Here is a 12,616-nt window from a genome sequence, read left to right on the forward strand (position 1 = left end):
TATATATATATATATATATATATATATATATATATATATATATATATACATATATATATATATATATATATATATATATATATATATATATATATATATATATATATATATATATATATATATATATATATATATATATATATATATATATATATATATATATATATATATATATATATATATATATATATATATATATATATATATATATATGTAACAACCATAACACATTGATTTGTGTTCCATATTATTAATTATCACTATTTTTTAGAAACATTACTTAATTCTGTTAAAAAATAAGATGTAATTTTTTTTTTTTTTTTTTTTTTTATTTTTTTTTTTTACGTCGCGGCCTATAGCGCCGGTAGGCTTCTTCCCGGTGGGGCCTGATGGTCGGCCCAAGGCTTCTTCCCGGTGGGTCCTGATGGTCGGCCCAGCCCGTTCTGGCGCAGGCGAGTGTTTTATAGTGGCGCCATCTTGCACTGGCTCATGCTGCCCTCCCGGAGCTCATCTTTAATCCTAGAATCTAGAGTCCGGGTTGATAGGTGGTCTTCTGGACAGCATGTGGGTAGTTTTAAGCCACTCGGCGGAAAATGATTATATAAATATTTTTTTTGAGATATTGGACGCATTAGGGGATTGACATTAATTCAATGGGGAAATTCGTTTTGGTTTACGAGCGTTTCGGTGTGTTAACAATATTCTGGAACGAATTAAACTCATAAACCGAGGTTATATATATATATATATATATATATATATATATATATATATATATATATATATATATATATATATACACACACACACACACACACACACACACACACACACACACACACACTCACACATATATATATATATATATATATATATATATATATATATATATATATATATATATATATATATATATATATATATCTATATATATATATATATAAATATATATATATATATATATATATATATATATATATATATATATATATATATATATATATATATATATATATACAAAATATATATATTCAAAATGATGTTTTCTATGCCCTCTCTGGCCTCAATCCTCAGAAGGCTTATGGACCTGATGGAGTGCCTCCTATTGTCCTTAAAAACTGTGCCGCCGTGCTGTCACCCTGCCTGGTCAAACTCTTTCGCCTCTGCCTGTCAACATCTACCTTTCCTTCTTGCTGGAAGTATGCCTTCATACAGCCTGTACCTAAGAAGGGTGACCGCTCAATCCTCAAACTACCGTCCTATTGCTTTACTTTCTTGTCTATCTAAAGCTTTTGAATCAATCCTTAACAGTAAGATTCAAAAGCACCTTTCCACTTCTGACCTTCTATCTGATCTCCAGTATGGGTTCCGCAAGGGGCGTTCTACTGGTGATCTCCTAGCCTTCTTAACTGACTCTTGGTCATCCTCTCTTAGCCGTTTCGGTGAAACTTTTGCTATTGCGCTGGACATATCAAAAGCTTTTGATAGGGTCTGGCACAAATCTTTGCTTTCTAAACTACCCTTCTACGGTTTCTATCCTTCTCTCTGTACCTTTATCTCCAGTTTCCTTTCTGACCGTTCTATTTCTGCCGTGGTAGACGGTCACTGTTCTTCCCCTAAATCTATTAAGTGGTGTCCCACAGGGTTCTGTCCTATCTCCACTCTTTTCTGTTGTTCATTGATGATCTTCTTTCCAAAACGAACTGTCCTATCCATTCCTACGCCGATGATTCCACTCTGCATTATTCAACTTCTTTTAATAGAAGACCCACCCTTCAGGAACTTAACGACTCAAGGCTGGAGGCTGCAGAACGCTTAGCCTCAGCCCTTACTATTATTTCCGATTGGGGCAAGAAGAACCTGGTGTCCTTCAACGCCTCAAAAACACAGTTTCTCCACCTATCCACTCGACACAATCTTCCAAACAACTATCCCCTATTCTTTGACAACACCCAGCTATCACCTTCCTCAACACTAAACATCCTCGGTCTATCCTTAACTCAAAATCTCAACTGGAAACTTCATATCTCATCTCTTACTAAATCAGCTTCCTCGAGGCTGGGCGTTCTGTACCGTCTCCGCCAGTTCTTCTCCCCTGCACAGTTGCTGTCCATATACAGGGCCTTGTCCGCCCTCGTATGGAGTATGCATCTCATGTGTGGGGGGGCTCCACTCACACAGCTCTTCTGGACAGAGTGGAGGCAAAGGCTCTTCGTCTCATCAGCTCTCCTCCTCATACTGATAGTCTTCTACCTCTTAAATTCCGCCGCAATGTTGCCTCTCTTTCTATCTTCTATCGATATTTCCACGCTGACTGCTCTTCTGAACTTGCTAACTGCATGCCTCCCCCCCTTCCGCGGCCCCGCTGCACTCGACTTTCTACTCATGCTCATCCCTATACTGTCCAAACCCCTTATGCAAGAGTTAACCAGCATCTTCACTCTTTCATCCCTCACGCTGGTAAACTCTGGAACAATCTTCCTTCATCTGTATTTCCTCCTGCCTACGACTTGAACTCTTTCAAGAGGAGGGTATCAGGACCTCTCCTCCCGAAACTGACCTATCTTTCGGCCACCTCTTTGGATTCTTTTTAGGAGCAGCAGTAGCAGGCTTTTTTTTATTAATGTTTACTTTTTGTGCCCTTGAGCTGTCTCCTTAGCTGTAAAAAAAAAAAAACATATATACATATATATATATATATATATATATATATATATATATATATATATATATATATATATATATATATATATATATATATATATATATATATATATATATATATATGGTCATGTGGTGCAAAGTCGTCAATAACACACTGTTCTGTGGCATCAAGGCACTTGGTGGCAGAAGGCATTACATGGAGGGCTTGGAAACTATAATTTCTGCATCTTGTTTTATATATATATATATATATATATATATATATATATATATATATATATATATATATATATATATATATATATAAAAGCAGGGTGGGTGGGAGCAAACGCTGTGTGCGGCAAACAAGCGTCTGGCTGCCCGAAACACAGGCGGGTAAGCTGAGGAGTTTCTGATTGCAAGGGTTTGCACTTCATGGCGGGAACACATCAACCAGGAACATGATCAGGCATGTTTAGGACACACACTGCATCTAAATGAATCATAATCACTGATATTACAAGGCAATGATGAAGCACAAATGTGTAGCATGAAAGGAATCTCTCTCTCTCTCTCTCTCTCTCTCTCTCTCTCTCTCTCTCTCTCTCTCTCTCTCTCTCTCTCTCTCTCTCTCTCTCTCTCTCTCTCTCTCTCTCTCTCTCTCTCTCTCTCTCTCTCTCTCTCTCTCTCTCTCTCTCTCTCTCTCTCTCTGGTTATTATCAAATTTTCCTCCTACTGATGACAATTTTTTGTTCCTTAAATTATCTACATATTGGTGTTTAACTATTGCTCCAGAAATACGCGGTCATGCTTTATAAGGCTTCTCGTGCAGTAATTTCTGAAAATTATGTACAAATAAAAATTAAATCCATCCACCTCAACCATCCACCTCAGGCCCTTTAAACATACGCCTGTGCTCCGCCCCTGGCCCGGCACACGACTCAGAGCTGTCACAGTGCCCGGGAGGAAGGCTTCATCATAAATATTTACACTGAACAAGTAGGACAAAACGGGAAGATAAAACAAATACTTACATTCAAGATCCACTGCATTGCCACCTGGGAAAGCAGACAAACCTTTCATGAGGCAAAGTACGGAGGTTCAGAGATGACAAAGAGATACATTTTTTTTTCATGATGTATGAGTAAGGACAAGCAGGTGGGTGAAGGGAAGATGCAAGGGTAACGGACATGTTACAGGAGGGAGGCAGTTGGGTGGTCTGTGTGTACTTAGATCTGGACGAGGCATTAGACAAAATACTACCACAAGACTAATATGAAAGCTGGAGAATATATAAGGACTGACAGGGAGAATAGCACAGTAGACAAAAGACTTTCTGAGAGACCGACAGATGAGGAAAGTGATCTAGGACAATATGTCAGGGTGGAGGGAAGGAATAAGTGGAGTTTCCCAGGGCACAGTGCTGGCATGTTAATGACATGGTGGAAGGGATGGGCAGATATACAAGCCTGTTTGCGATGATACAAAGATCACAAAATCAATGGAAGCTGAGGATTGTAAAAGTCCGCAGGGTGATCATGACAGGATTTATCAGAGGAACCAGGAGTAGACGGTGAAATTTAATGAAGTTATTGGAAATGGGTGACTGTACTGAAAGGCTGCCATGGGATTACTCAATGAGAACTGACAATAAAAAAAGGAGGAGGAGAAAGGCATGGAATAATTTGTCACCTGAAAGAAAGTTCGGAAAGTTTCGTTTAGTCGGCGCAACATCTGCGGTCATATGCCGGAGAGAGACAGAAGGGGAAGGAATTATAGGAGAAAGGAACAGATCCCAGGAGACGGGACACAACCCCCGATTAATACCTGGTACCCATTCACTGCTGGGTGGACAGGGGCGTAGGGTATCGGAAAAGCCGCCCAAATTTTTCCACTCCGCCCGGGAATCGAACCCAAGCTCTCTCGGTTGTGAGCCGAGTGTGCTAACCACTGCACCACGAGGCCCCCTGTCACCTGAAAGACATTAACGAGAGACAGCCTTGGGAGCAGCTGAAAACACTGGACTGGCATTTCACTACACAGACTAAGAGATGATGAAGAAACTAAGCTGGTCAGGTTGGAATATGTGGCAGTAGTACGGTCCCCACATAAAAATAAACATATAAACAAAAAAAATAAACAACAACAACAAAAAACCCAGCAATCAAGTTTGTCCTTTCCCCATGGAGGAGGAAGAAAGCTTCTGTCAGTGGCAGATAATTTTGCAAGGTCACAGTTATTAGCAGCTGGGAAACTCGTGTTACTGGTTGCACTACTCATTGACACTCATGTTAAGGCCAATCACAATGAAGTGCTCCAAGGTATGGTGGAACAACTATGATTTATAAGAGTTAGCAAGTGTCCAACAGTTCTCACTCTGGACGGCTGGCACGCCGGGCCTCCCTCTGCCTCTCACCTTACCTACACACCTCTCAAGGTCAACATCAGTGAGGCAGCTCATGTGTTAGTAAGATTTCAGTGATGGTGTGACTCTAAGATCAACAAGGCATGTGTCATCACTATACTGGTGTGCTCTGGGCAAGGTGAGCCACTGCCACTAAAGGCCTTGCTGCTGCCTGCCATGGTGCCCCCACCTGTGGAATAGTCGAGGCCGAACAGCTCCTCGGTGTTGCCGGCCACAATGGTGTACATGATGGGCTCCCCGGAAGGGCTAGCGGCCTCCACCCTTACAACGGGCGTGCCCTTGGCGGCGTTCTCTGGCACGGCTGCCTCGTACCGTGCGGCGGTGAACATTGGCCCTTCAGAAGACACCACCCTGGGGACCCGTGACGGGCAGGTTAACATCTTCAACACAAGAACAACCCTGAGGCTAACAGGCCTGACCCAAGGCAAGGTGGTCCTGGCTGCGTGACTCACCTTATGAGGACATGGGCCTGTGAGCTGAGGGGAGGCTTTCCCCCGTCGTAGGCAGCAACGGTGAGGCTGTAGGTCTTGTCGGCCGCCATCAGGGTCTGCTTCAGGGAAATTTCACCCGTCTTCTTATTCACGGCGAAGAGCTCACCGCTGCCTCGCACCAGCTCGTAGCGGACACTTCCGAACTCCCCAGAGTCAGCGTCTATTGCCTGCACCTGGAGACACAAGGGAAAGGGCTTGGTAATAGGACCATCTCATAATCAACAATTACATAACTTTGGGAGTCACTGCAAAGGTTCACTGCTTGATCATGGAGGAACCTACTACTTTATGGAGAGCACAAGTTATGCCCGGTATGTGTCTGACAAAAAAGATCTGCTTGGGCTCTTATGCTCACCTTAGTGACCACGTGGCTGCGCGGAGACACGGTGGACACCAGGGCGTGGAAGGGCTGGTTGAGGAACACCGGCTCGTTGTCATTCACGTCCATCACCGCCACGTGGACCAGCACATGGGCCACGTTTGCTGTGTCCTCAATGTCCTGCGCCTGAACCACAAGAGGATGAACAGCAGTAAGACAAAAGCAAATACAAGTAGATGCAACAGAGGTCTGAGGGCCAATGCATAAGATGAATGGGGAGAATGATCAATGTCCTCTGAGCCAAACAAGTTTCATGTTATTTAAGGTCCCATGCTGCAAGTCTTAAAATTTGCTGATTTCCAGCAGGTAAGGGTTTATGATTAGTAAAAAACAAAAGATGATGATATTATAGTGCACTGAGTCTTAGTAATAACAGTCCAGTACAAGAACACTGAGGTCATGATAATTGCGCTGGCCCCGGACTCACTTCCACCACCAGCATGTAGTGGTCCTCTGCCTCCCGGTCAAAAGACTTGCCGGTGGTCTTGATGACGCCAGCGGTCGGGTGGATTTCAAATTTAATGTTTGGGTTGAGAATCGAGTAGCGGACGTGATGGTTGAGCGGCTGACCCTTCACTCCCAGGGCAGCAACATTCATCTCCTTAGTGGAGTTCTCAATGACGTTGGCCCAGTACTGGTCCTGAGTGAAGACCAGAGTAGACAGCGGCGCTTCTTCAATTATAATCTCTGCTGTTGCCGTGGACGAGGCGGCCCTGTCGCTGGCCTGGAGGGTGAGGTTGTACTGAGGCTTGAGGCTGTACTGGTCCTGGACCTTGACACACTTGCTCACGTTGTCAAACACAAAGTTTTCTCTGTCGTCACCGGCAGCGATGGAATATGAAATATCGGTGATATCATTCACATCCACGTGGTGGCGTGGCTGCTCCTCCCGGCCCAGGCAGAACACCCTCACACCAGGGTAGGTTGGCAGGTAGAGGACGGCTGAGTAGTGGGTCTTGGGGAAGGCCACGGGGGCAGCCTTCACCTCCCTCACCGTGATGAAGACTGGGGCGGGCGCCACACACTCCCGCCGGGGGCTGCCCCCGTCCGTGGCCCACACACTCAGCCTCACCGTGGTGCCGGCCACTGTGTCCAGGCTGCCAGACACCCACACAGCTCCTGAAGGGTGTGGAGGATGAGGTACAGTTAGTGTTACTTGTCTTCAGGAGTGGTGGACAGCTAACATGTCTTGAAAAAAAAAAAAATCTCCTCAAAGTGAGTCTAAAAATGTAGGAAAACAGCATCAGGCATGGATATGTGTGTGTGTGTGTGTGTGTGTGTGTGTGTGTGTGTGTGTGTATATATATATATATATATATATATATATATATATATATATATATATATATATATATAGAATATATATATATATATATATATATATATTGCCTGATGCAGTTTTCCTACTTTCCTTTAATCACTGTTGAAACACAAACACAAAAACACACACACACACACACACACACACACACACACACACTGCTACAGAGATTTGCTATAAATAGGATGAAAAACTGAAAATACTTTGTAATCTTAACAAAGGAGGAAAGAATAATGAAGAGTAAAGTCTGTGCAGCAGGACAACATAAAGGGCGAACCATTTATTCGGCAAATTTAGATGAACAGTAAAAACAAAGTATCACTTGGAGGCAGTGAGGGAAGAAACAGTGTGTGGCTGAACCCTTCCTGTGGCAGGCAGCATGAACCAGAATTGGGTGGTAATGTTCCTGGCTGCAGGAGGAACGTTGATTAGTGAGGGAATGGGACGTTTATCTCCCCGCGTGCCTGTATTCACTAAGCAGAGTGCCTTTAATTAAACAATCCCAAACGTTCACCTGTGTGTCGGTTGATTGAAAACAACTTTGTGATGTCCTTCTCCACGATGGTGTAGGTCACTCTGCCGTTGTAGCCTTGGTCACGGTCCCGGGCGGTCACCGTGAGCTGCCTGGGGCTGGCCTGGGCGTGGGCGTGGGCGGCCAGCACGGGGGCGCCGCGGCCGGCGGTCTGCAGGACGCTGCCGTGGTAGGAAAGTCGCTCCCACTCCGGCCACCAGTCGTTCTCGTCGAGGACCGTCACGCCCAGCCACGTGCTGCGGGACACCCCGGCCTGGGGGAGGGTTAGGGGGCGCGTCACCATGGCAGAACACCAGCGCTGAAACCCACTTTTTTATGTGCTGCCTGTAGCGCTCTTTACCGAAGTCGCTGAAGTGACGGTTGATTGAAGATCAGGACAGCATGTGGGTAATATCTTATCTGAGGCTGTGTTTATAAGGAGTGGCAGAAATGCTTCAGATAAGATCGACATTAGTGGTGAAAAGAGAAGTCAAGTTTCCCTAGACTAGATGTTCTAGATTCACAGACTATGAATTGCCTTTTTTTGGTAATGGCTTGACGTCTAGGCCTATACACATTTCTCTGGGCCAAACTACTCTGTCTGGATCTAGATCGCTGAGTACCTGTGATTTCTCCCCCTGACAAGAATATCCTCCTTGTAATGAACATTTGTTGAGTGTTTTCCTCGCGTACCAGGCGGGGCAGGGACTCACCAGGTTGGTGGCCGTGATGGTCAGGTTGTACCAGGAGGTGGTTTCGTAGTCCAGGGGCGTGGCCACGCTGACCACCCCCGAGGCGGGGCTGATGACGAAGGCGCTGTGTTCATTCCCGCCCGTCAGCGAGTAGTGGAGGGCCGACGGTGAGGACGCCGTGACGCGCGCCAGGGCCGTGCCCACCGCCACCCACTCCCCGACCTCCTCCACGTGCGGCTTATTGCCCTGCCAGGAGGGCGGCGAGCTCTGCGAGGCGGTCACCATGACCCGGACCGGCACCGAGGCGGCGCGGGCCTGCGCGGCGTGGTCCGTGGCCCGCACCAGCAGCAGGTACTCCGGGGGCTGGGCCTCGGAAAGGGTTCGGGTGAGGCTGATCACGCCGAGGGCAGTGTCAATGTTGAAGATTCCTCCAGCATTACCTGAGGGACAGGGAAAAGCAACGAATAACGAATAACGAATAACAAACAAACACATAGGACCAATTACGGTTAGCAGTATCTACCTCATCATGTCTTCACTCATTTGGTAATCTGTCGCTCACGAGGTGGGCAAAACTTTTGAGGACACTGAACAGCCAAGCTCCTGTTTCTGTCTTCAGAATCAGTACATCGCTCTTCCTCACCCGCTCACCCAAACCACCTGTCTACCTTGAGCAGCTCACCCAAACATGTCTCGGCAGCACTCATCCATACCTTCCACTATCACGCACTGTTACCATAATACCTACTCCATTATCCTTCAACTGTTCCGCGCAGCTTCCTCGAATACAACCTTAAGTACATCATTCACACTTCGCCATTCTACATTCTCATTCGTACCTTCCAATATGAAGCACTCGTTCACCATTTAACTCATTATTCTCTCAACGTTTCCATGCAGATTTCCCTAAAACAACTAAATTTTTCTCTCTTTCCTCGCATATCAACCATTCCATTTACACTCAAAACGGCACTCAATCATTCCTGCTCACCAACTGTGATTTCTGCCCCACCAGGAGGTGGCTGTAGTCCAGGGCGACGCTGACCACCGTCGAGGCGGGGCTGATGACGAAGGCGCTGTGTTCATTCCCGCCCGTCAGAGTAGTGGAGGGTACGGTGAGGAATGACGCGCGCCAGGGCCGTGCCCACCGCCACCCACTCCCGACCTCCTCCACGTGCGGCTTATTGCCCCTGCGAGGGTGGGACATTTCTGCGAGGCGGCTCACCATGACCCGGACCGGCACCGAGGCAAGGAAAGGGCCTGCACGGCGTGGTCCGTGGCCCGCACCCAGCAGCAGGTACTCCTGGGCGTCGGCCAGGGTTCAGGTGAGGCTGATCACGCTGAGGGCAGTGTCAATGTTGAAGGATTCCTCCAGCATTACCTGAGGGACAGGGGAAAAGCAACGAATAAATTCTGATGCCCGCAGGTCTGAAACAAACAAACACACATAGGACCAATTAGGTTAGCAGTATCACCTCATCATGTCTTCACTCATTTGGTAATCTGTCGCTCACGAGGTGTGGCAAAACTGGTTGAGGACACTGAACAGCCAAGCTCCTGTTTCTGTTCTCAGAATCAGTACATCGCTCTTCCTCACCACTGTTCACCCAAACCACCTGGGTTCACCTGTTGAGCAGCTCACCCAATGTCCTGGCAGCCTGAACCACAAGAGGACTATCACGCAGTAAGACCATAAACCTACTCCATAGATGCCTTCAGAGGTCTGAGGGCCAGCATAAGATACAACCTTAAGTACATCATTCACTTCTGAGCCAAACTACAGTTCTCATTCGTACCTTCCAATATGAGCCCATGCTGCACGTCTTAACTCATTATTCTCTCAACGTTTCCATGCAGGTTATTAAAACAACTAAATGATATTATAGTGCACTCGCATATCAACCATTCCATTTACAAGAACACGAGGTCATAATAATTGCGCTGGCCTCGCTCCATTCCACCACCAGCGTGTAGTGGTCCTGCTGCCTCCCGGTCAAAGACTGATCTCCCTTCTGGTGGTGTTGATGAGGCGCCAAAGCGGTCGGGTAGAAGATTTCAAATTTAATGCTTTGGTTGAGTAATGCCCCTATCAGCACTCTTTATTGAGCGGGAAGTTAATTTCCCCAGGGCAGCAACATTCATCTCAGCATTAGTGGAGCGTTAATCGCACGTTGGCCCAGTACTGGTCCTGGCATTTAGCCGGAGTAGACAGACGGCGCTTCATCAATTATAATTCTGCTGTTGTTGTGCAGCGGAAGGAAAGCGGCCCTGTCGCTGAGCTCAGTGCAGGGTGAAGTTGTACTGAAGTAACCAAGGCTGTCGTGGTCCTGACCTTGACACACTTGCTCACGTTGTCAAACACAAAGTTTCGCTTCTCACATCAACTATTTGAAAGGTCAAAGAGGTGATATCATTCATCCACGTGGTGGCGTGTTTCCTGGCCCAGGCAGTTCACACAGATGAAGGGGCAAGGACTACCACCAGGGCCATTGGGAAACTACCCTGGAAATGTCCTAAACTCACCGTGATGAAAGACTTCTTGTCAAATATGTGCTGGGGGCGTCCGAAATGTTTTAAAATATCACCGAAGTGGTGCCGGCCACTGTGTCCAAGGAGTGCCAGACACCCACCCACAGCTCCTGAAGGGTGGGAGGATGAGGCATAGTTAGTCGTTACTGCGGTGTCATTCAGGAGTGGTGGACAGCTCAGTCTGTCTAGAAAAAAAATTTACTCGTACGCGCTGAACACACTCCCTTGGCATATTCTTCGCCGACATTGCAGACAGGCTATGTGTGTGTGTGTGTTTTATTGTGTACTCTTACGAACTGAACCACATACGATATATAGATATATATATATATATATATATATATATATATATATATATATATATATATATATATATATATATATATATATATATATATAGTATATATATATATATATATATATATATTATCCTGCTGCTGGATCCATATAAACCATTGTCCTTCACTGAAGTGATTGCTGCATCTACACACACACACACACACACATATTAACCCCAAAAACACAGATACTACACGAGATTTGCTATCCAAAGAGGGTACAAGCAGACTCTCAAGTAATCTTAACAAAGGAGGAAAGAATAATGAAGAGTAAAGTACCGGTACTGCAGGACAACATAAAGGCTATATTGCGAAATTTTACCATGAACAGTAAAAACAAAGTATCACGGTATCGGATACAGTGAGGGAAGAAACAGTGATGGCTGAACCTTCCTCACGAGCATAAAACTGAGAATTGGGGTGGTGAATGGATATCTCGCAGTGAACGTGGAATGACATCTCTCTCTCCTCGTGCTCTGAATGATTCACTAATAGAGTGCCTTTAATTAAACAATCCCAAACGTTCATGGATGTGTCGGTTGATTGAAAACAGTATATATGTATTCCACGATGGTGTAGGTCGGATTAGAAGAATTATCTAAGAGATAAGTGAGCTGGCATACTGGAGGCGGGCGTGGAGGCGGAAACAAGGCAGGACAAAATGGCGGCGGTCTGCATGCAGCTGCCGTGGTAGGACAGCCAGCCCACTCCGGCCACCAGTCGTTCTCGTCGAGGCACGCGTGTCCACTATAAGGGACACCCGGCCTGGGAATTCAACCGGTACTATAGTCTGTTCACTTAAAGGCGGTGTCACACTGTAGCGCTTTTTTACCGAAGTCGCTGAATGCGATTTCCGTCGATTTTCATCGTTCCGTAATGAACTTATCGCATGTGTTTATAAGGAGTCAGAAATGTTTCCGCCTGCAAATATCGACATTAGTTTAAAAAGAGAAAGTCAAGACCGAGACTTTTCTAGATTCAACCTGTCTCTATGAACGCCTTTTTTGCAGTGACAGCCTTCCTCGTCTAGTGTCATTTACTTTAAGAGGTGTCACTAACTCCAGAAGTCTGTGGTACTAGACTTTCGCTGAGTAACCTGTGATTTCTCCCCTGAAAGTCTCAGAATATCCTCCTTGTAACAACATTTGTTGAGTGTCTTTCCCGCGTACCAGGCGGGACAGGACTCACCAGGTTGGTTGTTTAGCCTGTCAGGTTGTACCAGGAGGTGGTTCAGTAGTCCAGCGTAGCTGACCACCTGTATGAAGAATTATCTAAGAGATAAGTTAA

At 45.8% G+C, this 12,616-nt stretch overlaps 1 protein-coding gene across 1 annotated transcript in view; it reads right to left on the reverse strand.

Annotated features, from left to right (window-relative positions):
- Nucleotides 1-9,295, reverse strand: part of LOC126988278 (protocadherin Fat 1-like) — a 21,887-nt gene extending 12,592 nt beyond the window's left edge. Inside the window, exons 1-7 of the mRNA XM_050846341.1 lie at nucleotides 8,484-9,295; nucleotides 7,774-8,044; nucleotides 6,366-7,057; nucleotides 5,915-6,064; nucleotides 5,521-5,732; nucleotides 5,238-5,419; nucleotides 3,678-3,701 (exon numbers count right to left, since the gene is read on the reverse strand). Coding sequence (XP_050702298.1) covers nucleotides 3,678-3,701; nucleotides 5,238-5,419; nucleotides 5,521-5,732; nucleotides 5,915-6,064; nucleotides 6,366-7,057; nucleotides 7,774-8,044; nucleotides 8,484-8,957 — 2,005 coding nt within the window. The 5' untranslated portion in view covers nucleotides 8,958-9,295. The remainder of the gene's footprint in view (nucleotides 1-3,677; nucleotides 3,702-5,237; nucleotides 5,420-5,520; nucleotides 5,733-5,914; nucleotides 6,065-6,365; nucleotides 7,058-7,773; nucleotides 8,045-8,483) is intronic.
- Nucleotides 9,296-12,616: the final 3,321 nt, after the last annotated feature.

The sequence above is a fragment of the Eriocheir sinensis genome, chromosome 68, assembly GCF_024679095.1.
Source record: "Eriocheir sinensis breed Jianghai 21 chromosome 68, ASM2467909v1, whole genome shotgun sequence".
Classification (NCBI taxonomy): Eukaryota; Metazoa; Arthropoda; class Malacostraca; order Decapoda; family Varunidae; genus Eriocheir; species Eriocheir sinensis.